General features: G+C 41.2%; 1 protein-coding gene across 3 annotated transcripts in view; it reads right to left on the reverse strand.

The window, feature by feature from the left end:
• The window catches only part of IGF1 (insulin like growth factor 1), a 69,632-nt gene that overhangs the window by 40,977 nt on the left and 3,048 nt on the right, over positions 1-25,607 (reverse strand). For all 3 annotated transcript variants that reach the window (XM_059934796.1, XM_059934794.1, XM_059934795.1), the window contains exon 2: positions 23,910-24,066. In XM_059934796.1, the coding sequence (XP_059790779.1) occupies positions 23,910-24,066 (157 nt within the window). The remainder of the gene's footprint in view (positions 1-23,909; positions 24,067-25,607) is intronic.

Consider the following 25,607-nt stretch of genomic DNA (forward strand, 5'->3'; position numbering starts at 1 on the left):
TAAATTCTCTTGCTATTTTAAATTTCATTTTCTCAAGATCTACATGCTGTTTGTCAATACTATATTCTTCTATCTGTGGATCTAATTTTGATTCATTCTTTCCAATTCGAATAAGACTCCAATAATAAATTGGGTAGATTTTCAGGAGAAGGGTCTTGGGTCATTTCTCCTAAACCCCTGTTAATTGCAGGATTTGGGATCTAGGGATACAAAATCACAGCAGTTTAGCCATAAGAGAGGCTTCAGATGATCTCGTTATAGAAAGTTAATCTCCTAGCATCAGAGGAAAGCAAGGAAAAGGATTTTGGAAAATCAGAAAGGTTACTGGCAAGAAAATAAGCTAATGTCAAAATACACATTCTAATGCCATATCAAGTCACAGTTTCATATCTGGAGTTTGATCAATGGTTCCCCACACATAGTCTAGTTTGTATATTCCCAGAACACTTCCAGGTAGACCATTTGGCTCCTAGATAGTGGCTTGAGTTCATCAACGAAGTTATATCAAAACCTGTGACTTCTGTGACTTCCTTATGGATTCGATCTTCAAGGATCAGAGAGACCATTGCTTTCCCTTCTACAGAGCACTTGTGTATTTCTCAAGCAAGTAATTGGAGAACTGCCTTTTTTTTTTTTTTTTTTTTTTTTTTTTTTACCATTTTCTCTTTTGTTTGTTTACAGAGTGAGTAATAAATTTCTAGGAAGCTGGTGCTTCCAGGAGCTTGAGAGCAAAAAGTACCAAGATATAGGCCCATAGATATTTTACAGTGTCTTTTTTTTTTTAACACCTCAGGAATTGTGGGCCTTCCCAGGACAAGAGACTCCAGTGTACCTGGAATTTCCCAATACATGTAGGAAAACAGAGAGGACCAATGAGTCTGACTCCAGATGGAAACCAACAAGTCACACAATTCAAGTTGCCTCCCTTGGTTGGCTGGGTTAAGAGGAAAGATTAAGAGCTCACACTGAACCTAATAGTGAGACTTCCTTGCCAGAAGGAATCTAAAACCAGTGACTATAACAGTGGCTATGCAACAATGCATGCTGTAGAGAGAAATAAGAAGAAAAGGGGGAAAGAAGATGGGAGATTGCTTAGAAAGATATTCCCACAGTTGGGAAGGAAAGAAAACTTGGAGAATGTACTGTATAGTCTCCTCCCAGACAAGTCCAGGGCACAAGGGTCTCACCAACCCTCTTTCTCTCTTAGCACTAGCTGTCTGTAGCTTTCTGGCAAAACGCTAAGCACGTAAGGCAGAAGCCCTGTCAGTTTGGTTCAACACTGTATTCCCAGAACCTGCTACAGAGCCCGGTGTGTAATAGATACTCAGGAAATATATACGCACAGACTGATCACATTTTATTTTAGCACTCGAATTTGCAGAAATATAACGCTCAATCTGTGTAACGATCTTGCCAATTAGAAAATTGTAGACCATTCCACATGCTTGTTTGACATTCTTCCAGAAGGCAGAATGCTGTGCTTACTGTTGTTATTGACTATCTGAGTTTCAAGGTAACTAAAGACAAACATTAAAAGTATACTTTAAAAAAAAAAAAAAAGAGGTAAGAATTCTCTTCCTATTGGCTAATCTTGCCTATGGGAGAAAGAAATCTTGCAGGCCAGAAAAGAGTTGGGTGAAGGAGGAAGAGCTTGGGCTGGAATCTGCCAGAGCAATTTGGCCCTCAGAGATATCTAAGCAGCAAAGCAATTTAAGGACATGGGCCCTAGAAAGAAAACAGCACCTGCCTTGCTGAACAGTCTAGTCTGGGAATTGCTGGGTTAGCAACACGTTGCACCCTGTGAAAACTTGTGACTTCAACGTGAAAAAAAAAGAAGTTTTAATTAAATTGGGTGTTTTTGAGTCTCCTGCAGGGAGTTGGGATTGGGAGGTCGAGAAACTCAGAACTTTATTAGGATAGAAGGAGCCTTCTCAGAAATCCTGGAACCCCCAGCCCTTGGTGAGAGACTTCATCCACATGTGGCTGCGTTTTTGCCTTTAGAAGCCCTGTTACCATTAGCCTTTTTTTTTTTGCAGCCAAGCAGGACTGAACCTGGAATGGTGTTCTTGGTCTGTGGCCTGAGGTCCATGTTGTGCTTTTCCAAATGGTTTTTTAATGGGTTGTAGGTTTTCAGGAGTGGGAGAGTTCCCTGTGGGTTCTAAGATTTCTTTGGGTTTTTTTTGTTGTTGTTGTTTTGTTTTTGTTTGTTTTGAATTTGGAAAGATGATCTTAAAGAAGTGTGGTGGGATGATTAGGGGACATTCCGTGCCTCAACCAGTGGACTCTGGTATTCAGTTCAATTCAGGCAATGTGAATTGAGCACTTGATACATGCAAAGCACTGTCCCAGGTTCTGAGGATATAAAAGGGAATACGATGTCAATTCTGGCCTGAAGAAGTTTGCAAATGAACACATACTGAACTCTAACATAGGTAAGTTTGGAAAAGTTACTGTAGGTAAAATAGAGGAGCCAGGAATAGGGAAAGATAAATTCTTGCTGACAAAGCTAGAAGAGGTCTCACTAAGGAAGGAACATATGAACTTGTCCTTAGAGGTTAGACAGTACTTCCACAGCTAGGGAAGAGGGAATGAGAAAAAAAAGCAAAGAATAAAGGCATGCTGTGGGCAGGAGGCTGTCAGGACAGCCAGGGACCATGGGCACTGGAAATGGCTGCCTGGGTGAGAACCTCGGTTTTGTCCTACTCAAAAGCGATGTGCCCTTAGGCACGTTAGGTACTTCTCTGTGCCTCAGTGGCCTCACTTGTAAAGTGAGGATAATGACAGAACTCACTTCACAGGTTTGTTGGGAGGATTAAAATAGTTAAAACATATCGGTGCTTAGAACAGGACCGTGCATGTAATTAGAGCTCAGAAAGTGCTAGCTCTTATCACTCTTCAGTATAAACGTTGCTTTAACCTATCTTTTTGGGCTTATCTTGCATGACTCTCCACTAGCCTGTGACCCCCAACAACTGGCTGGATGGTGTCTGCTCCTGCAAACATACTCTACATTCTGCTCTCTATGTACTTTTCCACTGAGTTGGTTTCTCTTCCTAGAATTTCTCCATCTATCAAAATCCTATCTATTCAAGGTCTATGTTAAACACTAGATATGACTTCCAGACAAGTGGGAGTAGCCTCATTACACTTTACAGGCATTGTGGCCAATTTTTGGAAGCTCCCTTTCTGAAACTTGCCATTAACCAAGGCTACTACTGACCCTCTGGAGTGATTCATGGGGTCTAGGGAATGTCAGGGTTTTCCCTCCCTTCTCCCTAGAGGGAACGCATGCACCAGGGGGAAGGACTGGTTCATTCTTCTACTATTCCTGGGTTTCCCTGAAAGGTGACAGCCTCACAGAAGGAACAAGATAAAGATGGCCACCTGCATGTGCAAGGGTTTCACTTAACCCAATCTGAAGGCCATTGCCACCTTTGTGAATAAGCCAGGACTCAGAGCTCTTCATGAAGCTCCCAAGAACATTCTGGGCCAGCCTATTTTAGAATGGAAAAGAGTCTCACCTCCTCAATTTTGAAAATTGTTCCATAGGTTGAATCCAAGAAATAATCCAACTGGTTAAAAGAGTCCCCATCAAGGGGTCAACTGAGTCAGAGGTGAACATTAGCTATAGAGTTGGGCTGTTGGACAGAACCCCAAATATTTGATTGGGAATGCAAGGATACATGGGAAGAAACCTTTTCTGTTTTCTGTTTACCTATCAGTCTGGGGACAAATTGATGTTCAGGCTCATGTTTCCACATCCCACTGTGTCAGAGTCCAGCACGATGCAGTGCTCAGCAGAGAGGTTCAGGACTGAGGGCTTCTTTCCTATTTAGTTCTCTGAAGCCTGAAGAATCTTGGCTGAGGGGGTGGGGGAAGGGAACGAGAGGAAGGGAGAACATGGTCCCAGCCACCCACCGTGCCATTCCTGGGTTTTGATTAAAGAAGAAATGATTGGCTCTGACATTCTTGATTTGCAGATCCAAATGTATTTTGACTTTTTAGAAGAACCGAGGGCTCAAGTTTCACGGGAATGATCCTGCTCAGAACTTCTGACTTAAAACCTAAAGCCGCTTGGCTTCTCGGTAGTGAACGCACAGCAAGCGCCGTGAGCAAAGTAACATTGCGATGGCTGGGAGTTGCACAACAACATGATGTCAGCCTTCTGATGGGAGCTGGGCTGTTGAGCAACGCCACTTGGAAGAGGGCGGTCACACGCAGAAACCTGTCCAACGGTTCTAAGAATTGTATATCTTTAAAAATATTCAATATATTTCTTTACGTGTTGGGAACCAAGCTTTCAAAATCCCTGATTAGTGTTTTTCCAGAAATCTCCCCCTGAATCTTGGGTCAGGCAGTGAATTTCCAGTTGACAAGCTAAGTTCATTTTAAAATATCCCACAATGAAACCAGAATTGGGCCTTTAAAGTAGGGGAGGAATTTCCCAGAGCGGTCCGTACTGATTGCATCTGCCCTTTCCTCCCAATTACCTCTACCTACAGCCTCTTTCTTAATGCTGAGTCTGGGGTGGCTGGAATCAAGACCTTGCATGGGGCAAGGTGGGTGGACTCAGGTGAGATTTCCCATCGCCTCATCCTAGCAGGCGTGAGACACGCATTCTATTGCATTCCATCGCGCCTGGTACAGGACTGAGGCACCCTGCTGCTCCATCCACAAACCCTCGTCCCAGGATGAACCTAGCAGACAGCTTGGATGGGAAGCTGCCGTTTCTCTCCCTGGCCCTGGGAAGAGATGAGTCATGAACATGAGCAGAGCACAAGGAGTTGGCTAACCAGGCCTACAGAGCTGGGATCCCCCTGGATAACGTTCCCTCCAGAATGAAAGGGAAAAGGCTGCATATCTGACCACGTGCTCAGGAACCGCAGCCTGTGGGAGGTGGCCCTTCATTTACTGATCTTTTACTTTATCCCTTTGGTCATTACGTTCACTGCTAATATGTTAATTGCTAAAGATCTACATGTACATAGTAATTTGGTAAAGAATCACCTTCATGAAAAGGAGAACTTTTGTAATAGGTCATGGTGACCATCTTGGGAGGATCTGAGAGGAAAGTTTTGCCCTTTTTGAATTCCTAACACTGATAGTCAATTTTGCCATTTTAAAAAGGTGTGTGTGTGTGTGTGTTCTAATCTGGAGGGTAAGGAGAGATCTTGAGGAGCTGATAAAGTATGAACAAATGTACTTCAAAGACTAACAACTAAATTCTAAACTCAAATGAGAAGAGAGTCTTCATTTAGGGAAAATCAGAGAAAATACCACAGGGAGGAAGAGATATCAAATCTAACTGTTAGCATGTCATAATATTTTGTCAGGAGTTTTTCCCTCGTTTCTGTTCAACTACCGGCTTTCAGGTAGCATTAATCTTCTAATCAAAAGGGAACAAATCTATTTATAATTGACATAAATGATAGTCCTATTTATAGTTCTCTTTGGTGTTCCATGTTTCTCTGTGGGAGATTTTCCCTGAAACAAAAGCCTACTTTTTGAAGCAACTGTGTTCCAGGGACAGCCTTGATCATTTCTGTTGCCCAAGAGATGTATTTAATTAACCTCTTATCCTTACTCACGGGATGGTGGATTATGGGAAGCACTGACCAATAATACAGCTACTTCTGCCTTTGCCCTTGTAATTCCAGTCCACAGAAAGCATACACGACCCAAAAAGGAACGGCTCTGGAGGAAGATCTCAAGGAAGACTCAGGAATTGAGTACCATCTTGGCTAACCCACTTGCAACTTCAGAATGTACCCCGCCCTAGCACTCCCTCAATTCAAACAATGCCTCATTCAAATTATCTCTAGAAGTCTGTAGCTGGCCTTGATTCCCTGAGAATTTTGTGATGACTCCCTGGGTATTATCTCACCTGATACTTACAAAAAATCTTTTTGGGAAGCAGGGCAGGGCTGATTGTACCCATTTTACAAGCAAGAGAACTGCCTAAAGGTACCCAGCTTATAATCAACAAAGCCAAGTCTCCTCAGGGTGTTAGGTCTCCACACCTCATATTCAGAGCTCCTTCTGATACCTAACATCTCTTTGGTGACAAAATAAATATTTTTCAAATATACCCAGGCACTCATAGTTGGATTTCCATTTAATTCAGAAAAATCTCTGTTTTGAGGATTTCTTGTGCTGAAAGAAAAAAAACCAGTGATGCCCATGTTCTTTGCATCAGATCCTGTCTGAACTGGGAGTTACGGAGGATCAGGTGGGAGGGGAACCGTGTGATTCCAGGTAGGATTTACATTGAACTTGAACTGGAATTGTCATTGGATTGTCATTGAACTTCAGCTGGAAAGATTGGCCCGGCAACTTCACAAAAGGAAGGATTCTTTCATGAGCTTTCCATCAAATCAAAGTCAAAGTACCTTGTTCATACAGTATTTCTGGCCTCTGGCAACAGAACCCATCCATATGTCTACCTAGTCAAGGACCCAGGCAGACAGAAGGTACATGAAGGTGACAAATTCCACCTTACTTTTAAACATCAGTGGAAAACCTCACAAGATAATAGATAGGGAGAGGAAAATGAAAATCCCTGGTCTTCGTTTGTAAACATGTTTTGAGATCTGCCATGTCCCAGAGGAATAGAAAAAAAGAATGCCATATTTATATATTATTATCTATTTTTTTGCTGTCAGATTGCTTTGATGACAATTCCTACACATGGGTAAGTGTTGCATTCTTAACCAGATTGAGGGCAACCTTAAGGCAGGTTTGATATCACACTTTGAGAATGTGGTAGGTGCCCATTAATATTAGCTGTCTCCACTGGCTTTCTTATTTCAGTTTTCTCTTGATTTCTAGCACTATTTCTAGCTCTTGATTTCTAGCACTATCCCGGGCACACAATTGTCCATAAGACATTGCTGAATTAAATTACATTTAAGAAGAGTGGCTTTCTTCTTTTTAGTCCATAGTTTACAACTGGTCATTTCGATCAAAATCTAATAAGTTGGATCCATTTCTGAAGTCACTGAGTCTTGGCTCTATAACCTTGTAACTTGTTGACAGCTCTTCTGCCAGGGCAAGCAGGAATGAAAGCTCCTTTCTGGGCATTTGGTAACTTTAGAAATAGACATTTCTGAAAGCAGTGTGCAGAGCTCTTTCTGTTTCATTTTTTTCCAGAGTATTTGTGCTCTACCTGGTGCTGGCTCAATTCAATATTTCAGCTGGGCCCCCAGGAATGGATTGACTCCTGTAATTCTGACACAAGCATACTAAAGGGTTTGCTGATGCTTCTTGTGAGATGTGCGATAATGATTTAATCTGAAGGTCACAGCCAGCTTCCAAAAAAAAGGATCATGTTCTGTTTACCTAAATTCCCTCAGTAGTTTCCTTTCGATCCAGCATTTCTCACTCCCTACTTGAAAACGCCTGAAAGTCCACGGGAGCCTTCTGACTCAGCCATGTCTGCATTTCAGATGAGTTACTGCCTTCTTATGGGTACACACAACTAATCTAGGCCTGGAAGGCCAAAGGAAAATGGATAACTTAATTAATTTCATACAAACAGACTGTGCTGTCTGTATGCAACGGAGTGTGTGGGACCTTGCAGCCCTCACCTTTGAGGAGCTTCTAGTCAGCCAGATGGTATAAAGCAAGAACACTGAATAAAAAAACACAATATAGATTAGATGATAAGTGTGGTTAGAGGAATATTATTGCTACTCAGAGGAGAGAGAGTTAACATCTGGTAGAAGATTTTACAGAGGAGGTGACATTTGAGAGAAGAACAGAAGGAAAGGCCAGGAAAATAAAGCATGTGGTAGTAAGACATCTAGGTCAGATATTAGAATATGTAGGGGGCAAATGAAAACTCGGATGCCTATCAGAGCCAAGCAAGTCACATAAAGGAGTAAAGTGGGCCAGAGTAAGGTAATAGAGAATGGTGAGGATTTTGGTAAAGCAGAAAGCATGTGCCAATCTAGAGGGAAGAGGCATCTAGTAAATATTGACAAATAATTCAGAGTTTCATGAAAACATTGTATTCACCAAACAAAATACTTCTGAAGATTGGCTATCACTTACAGACTGCCAGTCTGTGAGCACCGTTGTAGGGAAACATTAGTTAGACATTAGAAACAAAACATTACAAACAAAAATACAATTGGAAAGTTAGATAGAGGCCTCGTATAAAATGCTTTACTGTCAAATTGGAGAGTTTGGATTCAATTTACTTAGCCACGGATGGTCACTGGAAATTGTTTAGAAGAGGGATAAAGTGATTAGGACTGTGCTTTAGGAAGATTAATCTCATGGGTGGGATGGCTGGTGTCAAGGAATATTGGACACAGAGCCATCATTGAGGAAGCTGTTGCAATAGTTTTGGTGAGTGATGAGGAGGACCTAAATAATGATGGGAATGGAAGGAGGGACACATGTGTAATCTTCCAGCGAATTGGTAACAGCTGTTCTGGATCTTGGTGCAAAACAAACTACAATGCTACAACTCGCTTTGTCTGAAGAGTTGGGTTTGATGGTCTCCACTGTCCTAAACACTCAGAGTGATTGCATAACTTGTCCATTGCTCTGGCTGGGACCTGGCCTTTCCTGCTTTACAAGGTCACTGGCCAAAAACTTCACTTGCTCTTGAAGAAATATCTCTTTGATAATCTCTAAATTATTGAGTTCAGTTCAGTTTTTCAGATTTGGGCTTTTCCTTTACCAGGAGGACTTGGTTTCCTTTTAAATTCTACCTGAACTGTACTCTTGTTATGTTTGAGGAGAGCTGTGGAGTTCCTTAAAGATAAGATTTGTGTCTTACTCATGTGCATCGGCAGTGGCTGGCCTAGTGCCTGGGTGATAGTACAAAGGCAATAAATGAGTGTTGAATAAAAGAGGAGGGTGTATGATTAATATCCAAAGAGATCTTGCATATCTGGGACATGAGTGGCATAGATCAATGTATGCTGAGGCCATATGGGTACATAAATGAATAAAGAAAGCCTGTAAGTCACTGTGGTGAGCTGGAGGGGCACATAAAAGGCTTTAGCCAATAGCTGCCATTCAGGAATGCCAGCCAGCAATGTTAGATCACCCAATTTTTCAAGAGAAGCTGTTAATCTTTGTCTTGATTTAAAAACCTCTTGATTTTTAAAATTTCAAAATTAAAAATACTCATTGAGTGGGTCAAACAAAACATGTTTGTTGGCTAGATTCAGGTGGGGTGGGAGTAGGGTCTGGCACCATTTTGTGACATCTGCTCTAGAGTATGAACTCCATGAGGGTAGGGGCTGTGCTTTACTCATTCCTTTCATCATTAGTGTACTGCTAACCAGAGGGCACTCAATGCATGGTGTGGACTGGAATACAATGGACGAGAATTATTCCTATCTGAGTCAAGCTTGGGGTTGTCTGATTGATATTTAATGGGTCCTTAATAGCTATTAGGAAACCTCTTTAAAGGCGTGGCTACATCCTCCCTTGGGTATTGCTTAGCACAGAGCACATGACTAGCCGATGATGTTACAATTAAATTGGTTAGTTAGTGCTATAATTTTACTTCCGTATATTTTACTAAAGCACTGAACAAAAGTAATGAAAGAAAAATGCTAATAAAAGAAACATACATTAAGCTCCACATCCAGTTAGATTTCTTAAAGGATTTTAGAGATTTCCGTGAAACAACAATAAATGTTAGTTCTGGAAAGGTCTTAGAAATTATCTTGTCAACATTCTGTCAATGGGTAGAGTGCCAAAGAGTCAGGGATACTGTATTAAAATGCAGTGGATTAAGTCTAAACAAATTCAATATATAATTGTGAGCTAAGTCCAATACCACCTTATCTTTGAGTTGAATACAATTAAGAGGTGGCAAGTACTTAATGTTTAAGAAAAATGTATGTGAAAAAAATATGAAAACTCTATCTATGGCTTATTCCCCTCCCCCACCCCTGGAAAATTGTGAAAACAGACCCCAATAATCCCATTTCGGAAGTGGAACAACTTAGTTCATCTTAATATCATTGTTCCAATGGAAACAGGTTTGGAGACCCATAAGACTAATCACCCAGTTTACCAAGTTATTTAGTGGAAGAGCTCTGAGTAAATCTGAGATTCCCTAACTCCCCAGTTCAAATCCCCCCTTTTTTTCTAGTGTCATTTAAAGAAGAGAAGTTACAAACTGGCCTTCTCTCACTTCTACCTACCCTGCTATGGGATAATGTCTTTCTGAGGAAGCCATGTCTTTCAGATGACCAGACCTTCTTCAATGGGTTCAGCCTGGGGAAATCACCCTGTTCCAGAATGGGGTCTAGTGAAGGCTATCAACTGGGGAACCAGATGTCTCTGAAAAGCAGATTTAAAGTTTACCCTTCACATTCCAGTAGGTGACAGAAACCCACTTTTTCTTAGTTTAAAACCATTTCTCTTAAATCCCAATAGGAGTCCTAATGGAACTAATCAACTCAGAGTTAAAAGAAATAATACTAGAACCTGGCTGGGGATGACAAAGGAAGCAATTTGATATGAGTAAAATGCGCATTTCTCCACTCAATGCAATTAGAAATATTTTTTTTTCAGGACTCTTGCTTGGCTCTTCTTGAAAAATGTAACTATTGAAAAAGAAACTGGCAAGATCTTAAGGCCTGGATCTCAGTTCCTGGCCCCAGTGATGGGTTTGGAAACTGCAGCCACAGCAATTAGGAGTTCCAATTTCCAGTTCACAGAAGGTCAGGCCATGGGGTTATGCTTGGAGCAGTTCTATACTTCCTCTGAGGAAAAACTCCACCAACTTGAGAGAATCAGGATTTGATACTGTCGAATCAGCGTATATATTGTTAATGACCACAAGCAGGTTTGGCCCCAACACCATTTTTCAAATCTTTAGTGAAAGTTCAGCTCTGACTGTTTTGCGTTCTCTCTGTTAACAGATGAGAGACACCGATCAGCAGGTACCTGCTATCTCCTGCGATTCCCTAGACCAGGGCTCCTCAAACCCTCATGTGCATACAAATCCCCTGGGTATCTGTTAAAATGCAGGTTTTGTTTTAGTTAGTTGGGAGTAGGGCCCCTGATTCTGCATTTCTTACAAGCTCTCAGCTGGCTTTGAGTAGCAGGGCTCTAGATCCATCTACACGAACCTGAATTTTTACTATGTGACATTGATGGGTGCCCCTTGTAACGTTTGTTAATCAAATCCAATTTTCCCATTATTAATAAGAGATTATTTCTTGCCACACAACACTTTCATGGCCTTCAGTAAAATCTGGCTTCTTCTAAGAGAGACTTCTCTGTTCTTTATTATTGCTTTTTTTTTTTTATGGGGGAGCATTGAAATCATTTTTATTGATTGAAACCAATTACCTACTGAATGACTCTGAAGCTAAATGATCAGTGTCTACTTCAGAACCAGCCAGAAGTAAGTCCTTCTGTGTCTATAACTTACATATGATGGTGTTTTTGTGCAATGTTACTGAATCCTCGTCTGATTTTTCTGGTAAGGGAGCTCTCCATTACTGCATGCAAAACACTTAGTAATCTACAGAAATGCCAGCCAGATTTGTGACATTAATACCTTTTACAAGTCTTACGATTCTTATGTCTCAGGGCCCACAGGCTGTCTATCTTAAAGTAAACCTGAAACAGTGCCTACTGTAGGTGTGTGTCATTGATCTTCTCAGAATCTATCCCCGAATATCTCTTCCATAGTGAGAGGCAAGGATCAGAGAAGAGGGACTCTTTGGAGAGCCAAAAACATCTCCTCTATACCAAATTGAGTGGAATTATAAGGTGAATGCAATTAGCTGGCAGTGGCGTCTATGCCGAAAACATAATCATCCCTTTAATAGGGAACATTTGCTGTGCTTGACAAACTCAGAGTGAAATGGTTGGATCCATAGGAAGGAACATGCTGAAAATGGTTTCAATATGATCCTGCTTTTTCACTCAATAGCCATTGATTGAGGGTGTCCAGCCAAAAACAATGAGAAAATGAGCCAACAATAGTCTTACCCTTTGACCAAATTTGATATAGTTGCAGCTGAAATTTGTTACATGTTTCAGGAATAACAAAGCATCCATATGGAACAAATATTTGGCAGTATGGCAGCTGATGAAACCAGGAAAAATTAGACAAATTATCAATCGCTCGCTCCCAAATTACCCAAAAAAGAAATTAGATCCATTTTCAGTAGCTTTGCTTTCAAATTTCTTCATTCCATGAGTCACCACTACCTTCTGCCAAACTAAATATGTCTATGAACGGCTGGAAACTTTAATGGAAAGAAACATAAAACTCAAAATACGTAGGAAAATTTAAGCTTCTTCATGGAAGGCCTTCATGGAAGACTAGTAAGTCAGGAATGTTTAGAGACAGAAATAATGCATCGACAATACCTTTTGTTTTGGGTAGCTTCTTGAGTTAACAAGCAATACAAAATGCATCAACCAGTCAACCAGCTGACATGACTTTAAATTAAAATGGCCTCTAAAAGGAATTAGTCCTTTCCTTCTTTGTTTTAAGTCTCCAAACCATCAAACTACTAGAGTCTATGAAGATCCATAGTCCTGCAGTCAGGTTGGTCAGATTTGGGATAAAGAGACTTGATGAAATTATACAATGGGTGATAAAAATTGGAAAAAAAGTTCTTATGAACGGTTAAGGGCTTAAATTTTCAAAGACTATTCCGATGCATGACACCAGAAGAATATGACATAGCTGTTCACTTTGAGTTTATGGACTGTGGTTGTTATGCTACCTTCATATGAGTTTATCAAGGTTAAGTTTAAAATGTCCCGCTATGCAAAGAGCCCCAGACAGAGGGTGAGGTGACTGAATTACGGTCCTGGCTTTCCCACCAGCATGCTTTGTGACCTTATGCACATCATGTTTTTTTCTGGACTTCGCTTCCCTCATCTGGGAAGTGAGAACACTGGACCAGATTGCTCTATATGGTTCTTTCTAGCTCTCCAATTCTTCAATTTTACTTTGGCAAATAGAAACTACTAGTGTTCTCTGAGGGCTGGTGCTCTGGTTGTTATACCTATCTTGGGGCTTATTTACCAGGGATGTACCATTTGTTATGTACCTTCCCTTGCCTACCACTTTTCCTTGTAGTGTGAATGCCTCAGATGAAATAAGAGAGAGGAATTGAGTGGAGGTTCTGTTCTCAAAACCATTTTCATAGGTGGAATCTATTGTGTGGGCTCCTGTAATAGCTCTTGAAGACTCCCTGTTGACTAGAATTAGCTTATTGTTGATCTAGGATAAGTTTTCACTGGGGCCACAGTGAAGGAGTCCCAAGGGATGACACCTCAAATAGACTTTTTTCTTCTATACCTTCAATCTCAGATCCACAACAGTGGCAGTAGCAAATGGATAGTCATGGGGTATACCCTGGGGACCAGTAGAAGGAAATAGCTTTTGGAATGCCTTTTTTAACATCAAGTCAAGAAGTTTTATTAAGTGCCCAACACTGGATGCTGTGGAGGACAGAAAAAAACTTTTAAAACTTAGTCTCTGTTTTTCTGAAAGAGCTCAAACGAGAGAGGATGAAAATTCATGGTGGCAGTAACTGGTATTTGATTGTGGTTTCTATGTCAAATGTATCTCTGGGAGCCATTGGATGTGAAGCCTGTGAGATAGAAGAACCATATGGTCATGGGTCCATATGGTGATGAAACTCACAATTTTGATTTCATCAACGCCATGCTCAAACAAAAAAAATTCAATTCCCCTAAGTCAGGCTGTGATTAAGGAAGCAGTTTAGATGGGCAACCTGAGAGCACAAAGAGACTTTTCTGATTAGTGAGTACATTCCCTCTGCTGAACATCGCTTTTTTGAGGGTAAGCAAAAATCACCAATAGCTGACTTGGGAGAATGGAAATCTTTTGCTTATGTGTGATAACCTCAGTGACTATCTCACCACTGTGTGAAAACTAACTCTTTAAGCAAGCTCATTGTGGTAAAGTGATAGGTCCCATCTTTTTTCTGCTTCCTCCAATGAGGACATAAACAGTAATACTGAGTAAGCATTCTGAAGATCAATTAATAGACTCTTGGGTGGTCTAAATGCAAAGTGATAGGTGAATAGAAGATACCAGCATGCTTTTATTTTTAATTAATAAGGTTCAGAAGATACACTGCCAAATTAGCTTTTCTAGATTAAAGTTATTGCAGAACCATTGAACTAATGGTTCAATGTCACTAAAAGTTGAAGTCAAACCACTGAACTAATTTGTGGACGGTGATTAGAGGGACAAGGCAGAGTGAGTATTCAATTCAGTCCACTAATAGTAACACATTTGGTTGCCCTTTCAGTTTCCAAGCCCCTCTATAGTTGAGCCTTAACAAACCCTTGAGGTAAAATATTTTTATTCCTACTTTACAAATGAGGAATGTAAGACCCAAAGAAATTAAGTGGCTTCTCCAAGGTCATAGCGCTGTTGAGGGAGCTGGGCGAGGCCCAAATGTGGAACCTCTGATTTCCAAACTAATACTTCATTGATCTTCTCTTTCTGCTTTCTGGTGGGGCTGTTTATAGACAATAAAATGACTGTGATGATACTCAGATAGGAAAGACACAAGAAGGGAAAAGAAAAACTGTGGCCCTTCCTCTGAACCAGGCTTTTTCACTCTGAATTGAGAGCTTATTTATTATATGACCAAGAAGGGAACAGCCACAAATACTGAGTTCAAAGAGAACCAGCATTTTTTTGTTTTTTTTTTCATTTGTTCCAGGTGGTCACAATCAAACTTCTAAGCACACAGCTTTGCTCTACATCATTTCTGCCTTCCCTTACTGCTGTTACTAAAATAAATGAGTTCCATAGCTATCAGATGAAAGGGAGGGCCCACAAACACCTTTTTTTGATGGCCTATAGGAAGAGCTTTTTATTTTCATAGAGAAGCCTTCAAAACCCTAGTAACTCTTCTCATTGCTTTACTCTGGGCAATGGACCATAGACCCCATTAACCAGTGACTGATAATTAGTTTGTGTGTCACTTTCACTCATGGCTTTCCCGTCTCTCTAGTTGCTTTTCTTCTGGAGTCCAGTAGTTCTCAATGAAGCGTGATTTTGCACCCCGCTCCCCAGGGGAATTTGGCAATGTCTGGAGACATTTTTGATTGTCACAAATGGGAGGAGGGGACTACTGGCATCTAGAAGGTAGAAGCCAAATATTTTACAATGCACAGGACAGTCCCTCTCCCCGAACAAAAAATTATCTGGCCTAAAATGTCAATAGTGCTGAGGTTGAGAAATCCCATTGCCAATGGCACTGCTGGGGGACATGAGGGGGGAATAAGAGAATAAAGTAGAATTTTAAAACATGCCACTTGGTCTCACAAAAGGGCTGGGGCTGGGGGCAGGGAGGAAGGAGGAATGAGGAGGCTGAAATGTACAGTGTCCCCAAATCAGCTGAACCCAGAATTCCCACCCTTGGTGTTCCTTTCCCCAGTTTCATAGATAATCAGGAGCTGGATGCATGTGGGTTGGCTCAGTACAGACTTTCTTCATCACTTGCCTCTGATGAAAGACCCATTTCATCAAGGTAAATGGCACAGAGGTAGGACCATCTTCCCAGAAATACTCACAGAATTGACTCCATGACTAACAAATTCTCAAAGTTTAAAAGCGCCTTCCAACAGCCTTTCTACTACCTCAAAAAGACCACAGGTGAAAGAGGAAAATCTGAGGAGATTCACAGAGTATTTGCTTGGAAATCTGCAAAAAAATCAGGTGTAAATTTCTTTTGGCTTAGGGCTGTCAGAGAAATCTCCAGTAAAAAAGCTGATCCAACGACTCGTCAGGCTGTTTCAGATTTTCCAGGAGCACAGCTTTGCTAAGTCATTCCAAAGCGGTTCTACCCAAGTTGACATTGGAGAGAGTGACCAAAGAGTCAGAATAATATAATATACAATAATAGTCTAAATCATGACCTGAAGTGGACTTGCAATGCCCAAAGCATATTGAAAGGCCTAGTGCATTGTATAGGAAGAGGGCAGGGAACCCCCTTAGTTTGTACAAATTTCTACAGCAGGGGAACAACGGTGTTAGCTTCAGTCTCAGGTGAATTCATCGGAATGAGAGCGCCACCAAGATCTATGTTCATTTGGATGAGCTTGATTGGAGGCCTCTCCTGATCATTTAAATTTACCAGGTAACTTAGACAGAGGCGTGGTCCATTGAAGCTAAAGGTGGAACACCACATGGAATCAGGAAACAGAATCAAGAGTATCTCCTACTTCTGCCACTAATTAGAAGCATGGCCTTGGACATGTCCCTCCTCTCTGAGTTTCACTCTTGATGTTTGACTAGATTATTTTTCAAGGGCTTCCAAGCTTACAACAATCTTCAATTTTACTTCCTTTAAACAATTAGGTAGTTTTATTAGAGAGATGTATACTTAATCAAGAATCAGGTTCTTGGGTGTCTTCCCAGGGGCTTCAGCTTGCCCATTTTTGTTGTTGTTGTTGTTATTGTTGCTGTTTTCTGGGGCATGGAAACTCTTATCCCCACAGAACACCTGAGCATTTAATGCAAAAGGTTTTCATTTAAAAGACCGTGTGGTCTCTGCTGGTTGCACAACTTCTCTTTGTGTCCGTGCTGCTGCTGATCAGATATTGCAAAGCCATTAATTACCTTAGGACCAGTGCAGAGGGCCACGTGCAAAAGTTCTGGCCAACTGCATAAAGCAACATGCCAGATGTAAAGTAAGCGAACGGTTTTTCTTGGTATTTAAGGTTCAGTGAAAAAGTAAGAGGGGCAGTTATGCCAAGAATGAAAAGCCAAAGCTTGCCAAGTGCTTCTTTAAGTGGCTTTAGCCAATGTGAGACTAAACAATGCATTAAATAGGCATACGACTTACTGCAGTTAAGGAATCGCATGTCAAATAACAGCTCTTTGCTATGTTTTAAACATGATCTCGCATATAGATAAAGACAAGTGAAATGCTCTGTTGTCATCTCCTTAGTCTAACAGCTAATAAGGGCTGGGGATTTGAACTTTCCAGGCAACCAAAAGTAATTCTTTGTGATGTAAGAGCTTGCTGATGTTTCATGGAGAGGTGTAGGATGGACCTCTGCCAGGGCAACAGCTCAGTGCAGAAACAATTTTTTTGCTACTCTGGTTGTCAAAGACTCTGGCTGCATAAAAGAGGAAAGGCTTTGTAGCCCATTATTGAGAACAATGAGAAATCTCCTTGGGAGAGATCTCGTGCCTGTTTGCAGTGTGTCTAATTCTTTGGTATGGGCTGTGAAATCAGAAGAAAGTCTGCTAGAGAGATGAGGTCGGTTCTTTACAGAGGCCCTGAGGAATGCTGGCATGGTACATGATGTCTGGACTAGGTATATGGAGGCCCAGAGGGTTTGGAGAACAACAACACTATCTTTTGGATCCCAAATGGAGATATGCACCTGCCAACCACTGAAGATCTGAAAACTTCCGATACCGTTGGTCTTCAAGCAACTGGTTGAGGGGCGCCTGCACAGGTGGAAGCCTCCCATCCAAACCCCTGGCTGCTCCCACAGCTCCTTTCATGGCCAAGCTGGGGAAGACTCTTCCTGCCTGGCTCACTCTCAGGCTTATGGTGCCTTGGGACCACCTCTCCTTTACCACCTCTCTTATAGCACCCAGAGAACGATCCTTGGTCCAATAAACAGCCTTTCTTCAGTAGGTCTTTGAGAAAAACCAGCAGAACTCATAGATGCTAGAAATAAAGCACTTGAGGTTTGCCGGCAGAGAAAGAAGAAAACTTGAAGTTGGCCAGAGGAGAGGGTCCCACAGATCATAAGGCATACCCTCCTGCTCATGGGTGAGATGCGGTGCTCTGTCTGAGGGCAGTCCAGTCTGTGAAGGGTCTTGAACAGCAGCAGCTGCTAATCAAAGAAGCTTTTCTTGTGCACCCTGAGGAAATTCTATTAGTATTTTCTAAGTTTTTCTAGAAGGTAAAATGTAGGGCCATTACATGGATGTCTCCCTCAAGCCTCCTTTCAAAGAAGTGTTCAGAATTGACACTGAACTGAGGGGTTCCTGCTCTTGATCTCTTAGGGAAGCCTGGGATTTTTGGAAGCATCTCCCTGTGCTATAACACTTTGGACCTTTAAACAATGTGAACGGCCAGATGAACATGCTTCTTGGAGACAAGAGAACTGGACTTTGGTTCTGCATCCATCCAGTGAGGTAAGTCACAGAATCTCAGTGTCTCACATTTCTCATTTGTCCGATTAAGCAATAATTCTTGCCGTCTAAGACTGGGGTAAAGACAAAGTGAGAGAGCTGATACAGCTGGATTTTGAAAAAGTGAATATACTAGTCAAACATAAGGCATCCTTTGTGTTACTGAAACTACTATGTAACTGTTACTGCTAGCAACAGGTTTTATCAGCTGCCCCTGTAGAGAGAAATGAGTGTATAATGAATTGGGCTGCCCTGATACCTCTACCTTTGCAATAGACTCTGCAAATGATCCCAGAAGAGAGTAAATAAATATAATTGCTAATGTGTTTATGATGGTTACTATGTGCCAGGCAGAATTCTAATTTAATATGTTCTAATATATTAACCAGTTTTATGAGGTAGGCCCCGTTTTATAGATGAGCAAATTGAGGAAAAAAAGAGGTTAAGTTACTTGCTCAGTGCCACCCACCAAGTAAGTTTCAGAGCTGGGATTCAAACCCTGGATTCTTTGCAACAGAGACCACGCTTGGTCTTGAATTCTTCCCTCTCCTGCTTCTTGTAATTATCCATCAGGGAGAAGATGGTCTCAAAGAGCATTACAATGTCAGGAAAATGCAAATTATTTTCTGAATTTGCACAGAAATCATCACTTTCTTAGCAGTCCCTTGGTTGCCCAGACTGGTCCCCTTGGGCATTTTTAAATAGTAGCAAGCACTTAGGGTCAATAAAAAAACTCATTGTTTTTCTTTAAGAATATCTGTGGCCTATTAACTTAGTGGTGCTAATGAGGCCAGGGCCAAGGTCAAATCCCACATGTTCCAGTTAGTTTCAAAGAGAAAAGCTTGACCAGCTGTCATACAAATGCATGGCTGGCTGTCTAAGTGGTGCCAAGCCAAGGATGCAAATGGTGCAGCTCAAATCCAGCCCCACTGACAGCAATGCTAATGGTGGGTGACTGTGTCTTTGGGTGTCCCCAGAGGTGCACTCTCCTTTAATGGAAAGGCAATCTCAATAGGCTGGGAAAAGGCTTTTAGTCAAGGTTTAGAAGCCTATAGATTCTAATTTGCCCCCTCTAATTTAATAAAGGGCAGCTAAAAAATGACCTACTTACCATCCTCACGTCCAGGAGAGTGAGAAAATGTAAAGATGAGACCTGTCAGCTCGTCCTTCCTAGTAAGGAAAAATGGCAATCTGTTTTCATGAGGTGTGTGCTCCTTTGGCCAGATGACTTGCGTGTATTTGGTCATGTCTGAGCTTCTATTTCATCCCCGAGGGGTTGGAACCCAGCTTAAAACAAAATAAAACAAAGAAGCTGGCTCCTCTTTCTTTAAGTAGGTGGGATCTCCTATCTTTGGGAAGGAAAAGAAACTATGTGGAGAAGATAAAGGAGTCTAAATGTTCTTTGGTCAGGTCACTATTTAAATCCAAGGTTCTCCTTTCTTGAATAGCACCAAATCCTTGTTAATTACAACCTAGACTATGAGTCTGTTAAAGTTAGAAGAGGTCATTTACTTTAACAAAATCCCCTTGTTTTATAGACAAGGACATTTTGGCTCAGGAAGTTTAAATGCCTGCCAAAGTCATACAGCTAATGAATGACAGGTCTGGGAGTAGTTTTCTGAGCACTATATTTCAAATGAAAGAAGCTTGAGTTAATAATAATAACTTCGATCTAGGAAGGTTGTTGCAATCAATAACAATGAAATTCATTGCAAAGTTTTACTTAAACTCTTTATAAAACAGTATGTTCTAACACATGAAGAATGCCATTCATTTATTCAGACCTGTTCTTAATAACTATGCATTGGAGGTATGTTTTACAAAAGCTATAAATCTGGAATAGCCAAAAGGGCATCCAACTTTCCTTTCTAATTGATTTACTTCTCCTTTTTCCCAGACCGCCGAGGTAAAGCATATACAGTTTATTTAAGGGACTGTTTATAGACTCTTAAAACTAAAAAGGACCCCAGAAACTCGCTTTCTTTTGGTTGCTCTTAATTGAAACCATCCAAGGTGGTTGGTTGTCCGTCAATTTTTAAAGTATCTTCAAGGAGAGAAATTCCACAAGCCTCTAAAGCACATGTTAAAATGGTTAATCACCATGACTGTCAAAAGTTATATCTATGGCAAGCTTAACTTCTCCTATTTCACTTGAAGCTCTTTTCCTCTTGCTTTGTTCCATGCACAGCGAGGTTATAACAAGCTGCTCTCTAGGAGGGTTCCATCAATCTGGTAAGATAATAGCTAGCTAGCTCTTTCCCAATGTGCCAGCTCCATTATGCCACCATTTTTCTCCCAAGACTATGAAAGTATGAAACTGGTTGATATGCTCTCTTACTATGATACATAGGGAAGGATCAGTAGTTAGCTCTTCTTTGCAAATTTCATTGCATAAAATGTCTGCGGAAGCTGCATTATTATAGAGGAACTATTTCACTTATGCTGGGAAGATGTTCACAAAACAAATAATCCAGAAGGTGGCTTCCCCTGTGCTCTAGTGGAACTTGGGCTTGTAGAGAAATAGGAACTTATTTACAGCATTGGGTCAATCTATGCAAAATAAACATTACAAAAAAAAATTATTTGGAACAGTTCTGTCTCTAATAGGGTTAAAAATTCTCCTTGTTAAATGTTCCAGCCCAATAAAAAAGATAGATATGGAGGCAATTTTCTTTTAGATGTTTGTGTTTCAAACTAAGATCAGAAACCCCCTTCCACTATGAAAAAATCCATACATTCAAAATGGATTTGAAGTAGCTTAAAATGAAACACACAGCCGCAATAAAACTTTGAAAATAAGGGTAAAAAAAATAATAAGAGTCGATTGACAGAGGATAGAGGTAGGGAAGACTGCTTTCCTCTAAAAAGTATTTCAAAGGCTGTAAATGCTTAGAGCTGACTTCTCCACACACAGTAAATCTCAAGGGGCAAAAAGGAAACTCAATAAAATTTGTTGACAACAGTTAATGCCTGTAAGAATAATTGGCTTAGACACAAAACAGACCATCAGCGTAGCTTGGGGAGGGCCAAAATGCTGCCTCTAAGTCATTGTTAGTATACACTGTATTCAGTTGAAAAAAGATAAAGTTTTATCAAATAGGTGGGTAAATATGAGGTGAGAATTGTCCAAAGTACATGACAAACCTAATTCTTGATGATTCTGAAGACTAAGATCCCAAACAAGCCATGCCATTCCATTCAGCTGGATTCCGTTCAATTCAGCCCTGCCAGTTCAACAATCAAATTAGAGCTGCAGCTATATCAGCCAGGCATTGAGCTAGATACTGGGATTCAGTGGTAAATAAATATGGCTTTTGGTATCAAGGAGCCCATTGAGAGGGCAGATCCGGGTTAGGTGATTTCAAAAAATGGGAAAAAGTATTCAGGAAAAGCATAAAGGACTATAATCTATTCTTCCATGATTAGTTTTCTCTATGACACTTGATAATATTGATACTTATTTTTCTTAACCTCCCAACTAGACTGTGAGTTCCTTGAAGGCAAAGTTAATCTCTCGTTCATTTCTAGGTATCTCACTCATGCCTCGTACTGTGTCTTACAGATAGCAGATGCTCCATCGATGTTTTGAATTAAAGAATTTAAAGGGGTTAACTTCTCTTGGGCAAAAAGGCTAGTCCAGTTGACTAGAAAGTTAATAAGAATACTTTGGTGCATGAGGGTTTATGTCTGACAAATAATTTATATTAAGTCATGGAGTTCTATAAGGCAGAACTTATGAAACCTAGACTCTCAATAATAATAAAACACAATTTATAAAACCACTTTCTATCCAAAGTCATACTCTAAATATTAAGAGTTGCCATGTAGAACCTTCCCCTTTCAAGTTACTAAAATGGAATTAAAACACATTTGCTAAACTTTGATCCTTGGAGTAACAGAATGCCTTTCAGTGCGTTGAAATCAGTTTCCATCACAGTTGTCCAATACTCTTAACTATCTGCGTGAACATATATAAGTATCATATGGTTACTTGAGACCAAATTATTTCTTTCCATTCTCATTTTCAATCATTTAATGCAAGCATCACAGTCATAGAAAGACCCAGTTTCCATGCACTGTGCATGGAAATCCTGGAGCGTGTCACACTGAACATCACAATTCAACCTGGCACATAACACAAGACACTTGGGGGCTTGGCAATCACTTAGTGAACTGGGTAAAAGGAAATGGCACAAATGGATTATCAAGACAAAAAAATCCTCTTGGGCATAATAAGTGAGAAACACTTATCCATCTTGTAAAATGTGGATCAGTAGTAGCAAAGTAAAAAATAGTGACAACCCTTCGTTGGGTGATGTTCGTGTGACACATTTGCCTTCCTCAAGATATTCTGAAGGTAAAACAAGCCTGCTATTTGAAAAGCACTCACCCAATGAAGGCTTTCATCTGCATAGCAACAGAGAATGGGATAGAATCGCTTTATTGCCAGAAAAATAAATGAATTCACTCAAAGCATTGGCTGGAAACAGAGAGTGGGAATTTTCCCATTCAAAGAGTAGAAAGCACTTCTCACTTTCTGTCACTAGTTGTTGAAAAGCTATTTGTCACCAAATCTACAATGAGTACAGACCATCAACACGCCTATCAGCCTCTTCCTTCCCATGCTCCGTACTCATCCCGGACTGCTACACACAGACCCCTCCTTCCAGCCTCACACACACACACACACACACACACACACACACACACCCCTTCCTGGGAAGAAGATGAGAGAGACTTGAAGTTTGTGAGTCATCACAGGAGCTATTCAAAGCCTAGTGGGTAACTGAGGTAAGCTGTCTACACTTAAGCGATATGAACCTCTAAGAATGATTCATGGTCTTGAGGACCTGAGAGTCAGTTTCCTGAAACTCTCTAAATTTCCAAAGAATTATACAGAATGAGCATCTGGCTTTCCATCAGTGTCCTGTAGTATACAATGAGACAGTTGCCTCTGAGGTAGGTTCTTTAAATGATCTGTTCCCTCAGGTAGCATGGACTCTTGTTTGTGTTTATTATTTATTTGCAAGCGTGGACTTGGCAGTCTACTTTTTATTGACTGTTGACTTTTTAATCACCTGAGACCTACTTATGGGATAAGTGACCTTGCACTTGTCAGAAACCCTTTTCCAGATGGAGACATCACTGGAGAGCTCCAGAGAAGAGCAATGTCAAAGGAAGGCAATAACAAAGACTCAAGGTCAGTTTGAATGGAGGGCAAATTAATTCAGCATTTCAGTTTGCATCGAGTGAGAGCCTGTGTATTTGCAAATGTGCCTTTCAGCAAGGTTCACCTTCTGTGTGTTCCTGGTGATTTCATATCACATGGAGGCATCTGGGAAGGGCCCCATCATTCTTTGCCCAAGTCCACCTTCCTAGTTTCCTCCAAATAACCTAGCACTTAAAACAGCCCTACGTGTTCACATATGGTTGCTACGTGCACTCACAGATCTCAAAAACCAAAACCTTAATCCTCCAGGGCCATTTTGTCACACCTTTTCACTGGAAGGTATGGAAGAGTGAGGGTAGAGCAGCATAGTTGCAGGAAAGCTCAGTGGGAAGTCATTAAAAGACAAACTGCTAAGGAGGAAAATTCCATCTGAAATCTGCAAAACGTGCCACAGCCCCGCGGAAACACTAGGCTCGCTTTAAGGTGAAGAATCTCGGAGGCTGAGGCCGGCTGCCAGCCGTGGGCAGTCATTCAGTTCTTCACACACTCCCTGCGGTTGTAAATCCACAGAGCAGTGAGAAGGAGGCTACTTACTGAAATAAAAGCCCCTGTCTCCGCACACGAACTGAAGGGCGTCCACCAACTCAGCCCCACAGAGGGTCTCGGGTCCAGCCGTGGCAGAGCTGGTGAAGGTGAGCAAGAACAGGGCCAAGTAGAAGAGATGCGAGGAGGGCGTGATGTGCATCTTTACCTGCCGAAGAAGCAGAAGGAGGGTCATGCTTCCTCCTGGGTCCTTGCCAGGAGATGGGGGCGAGGCAGGGGTGCCTTTACCCTCAGCTCTCCCTTCCTGTCATTAATCAAAACTACCCGCTCCGAAGTGCAACAAGGTGTGTGAGTGACCGCAGGGCAGCGAGGGCTGAGCAGGTCTTGGCATCAGCCAACCTGAGTTGAATCCTCTTGCTACTGTGGAACCTTGGGGAAATCCTTCCTGAACCCCTTCTTTATGGGTTCCTATTACAATTCAGTGAGATAAAATATCTAGAAACATTTACTACGTGAACGTGAAAGGTGCTATTATTGCAGTGGGATCCCACACCGCTCAGAGATCCTGGTAAACCTTTGGAATCATCAAAGGTTAAATTGGGCTCAGTCCAGATTTGGGGCCAAATATGTTTTATTAATTTAAGTTCTCTCAAGATTGGCCATCCACAAATAGCATGTGCATTCATTATCGACCAGAATATTAAATTAACCAGAACATCATTCCCCAGCTACTGATTAAAGAGAATTTACTGCAGCTGAAAAAGAACTGGTGAAAATACTATATATCATTACAGTTTTTTTTTTTTTTTTTTTTCACTTGAGAGAGAGACAGAGACAGAGAGAAACACAGAAAGAGAGACTGAGAGATTTCTTACCTGGGGAAGATCAGCAATTAACAACTACAGGTAGAAGTTAAAAATCAGGAACGGGAAAAATGTGAGGATTTAGGAATGAAATTGGCTTATGCTAAGTAGACCCTACGCCCTCTTCATTCTAAAGCCCCTCGTGTCAAGCTCAATATCAGATCAACACACATGTGGACTGTGCCTTCCATGAACAGGGCACTGGGCTCAAAACCTGCAAAAGCCTTTTTTTTTTTAAGTCACAGGAATTCTGACTTCATCTCTTGGAGGGACTTATGTGTCACTGTAACCATTTTATAGCAGGAACCCCTGGTTGGCTTGACTTAGCAAATGATAGACATCCAAATGGCAGCCCTGCCAGAAGCAGGATTCCTGTGGCTCAAGTCTCCATCCTCACTCTCAGCAGTAGAAACAATGCGAAGGTGATCATTAAGTTTTTCCATATTGCTACTTGTGGCACCAAGATGTGGTTTCTTCTAGGAAGCCTTCCAAGGTGAGTAGCTTCACCCCCCTCAGATGCATTCACTCTCAGAAGCATCAGCAGAGTCAGTGGCAGGATGTTAAGCGAGGGACCCTATCAAAAGGTCATGTAGTTAAGCTGGAAGCTATCATTATGCAAAGAGGCTTTTCTGAAACTCCCAGTGGTGGCAGGTCCATTTAACCCCATCACTTTTGGAGAAACAGACTCAGTCATTTATTTTCCAACCACCTTCCTTGCCCTCCATGGACTCTTAACTTAATGGCTCTCTACATCAGTGGCAAAGTTTGCTCCATCATTGTAATTAAGATTTCCATTTTTGTGGCCAGACTTTCAGCTCAGCAATTGAGAAAAAAACCCCTAAACCCCTGACTCTCGTTAACACAATGTAAATATTTAGTTAATGCT

Source organism: Balaenoptera ricei, chromosome 10 (genome assembly GCF_028023285.1).
Source record: "Balaenoptera ricei isolate mBalRic1 chromosome 10, mBalRic1.hap2, whole genome shotgun sequence".
Taxonomy (NCBI): domain Eukaryota; kingdom Metazoa; phylum Chordata; class Mammalia; order Artiodactyla; family Balaenopteridae; genus Balaenoptera; species Balaenoptera ricei.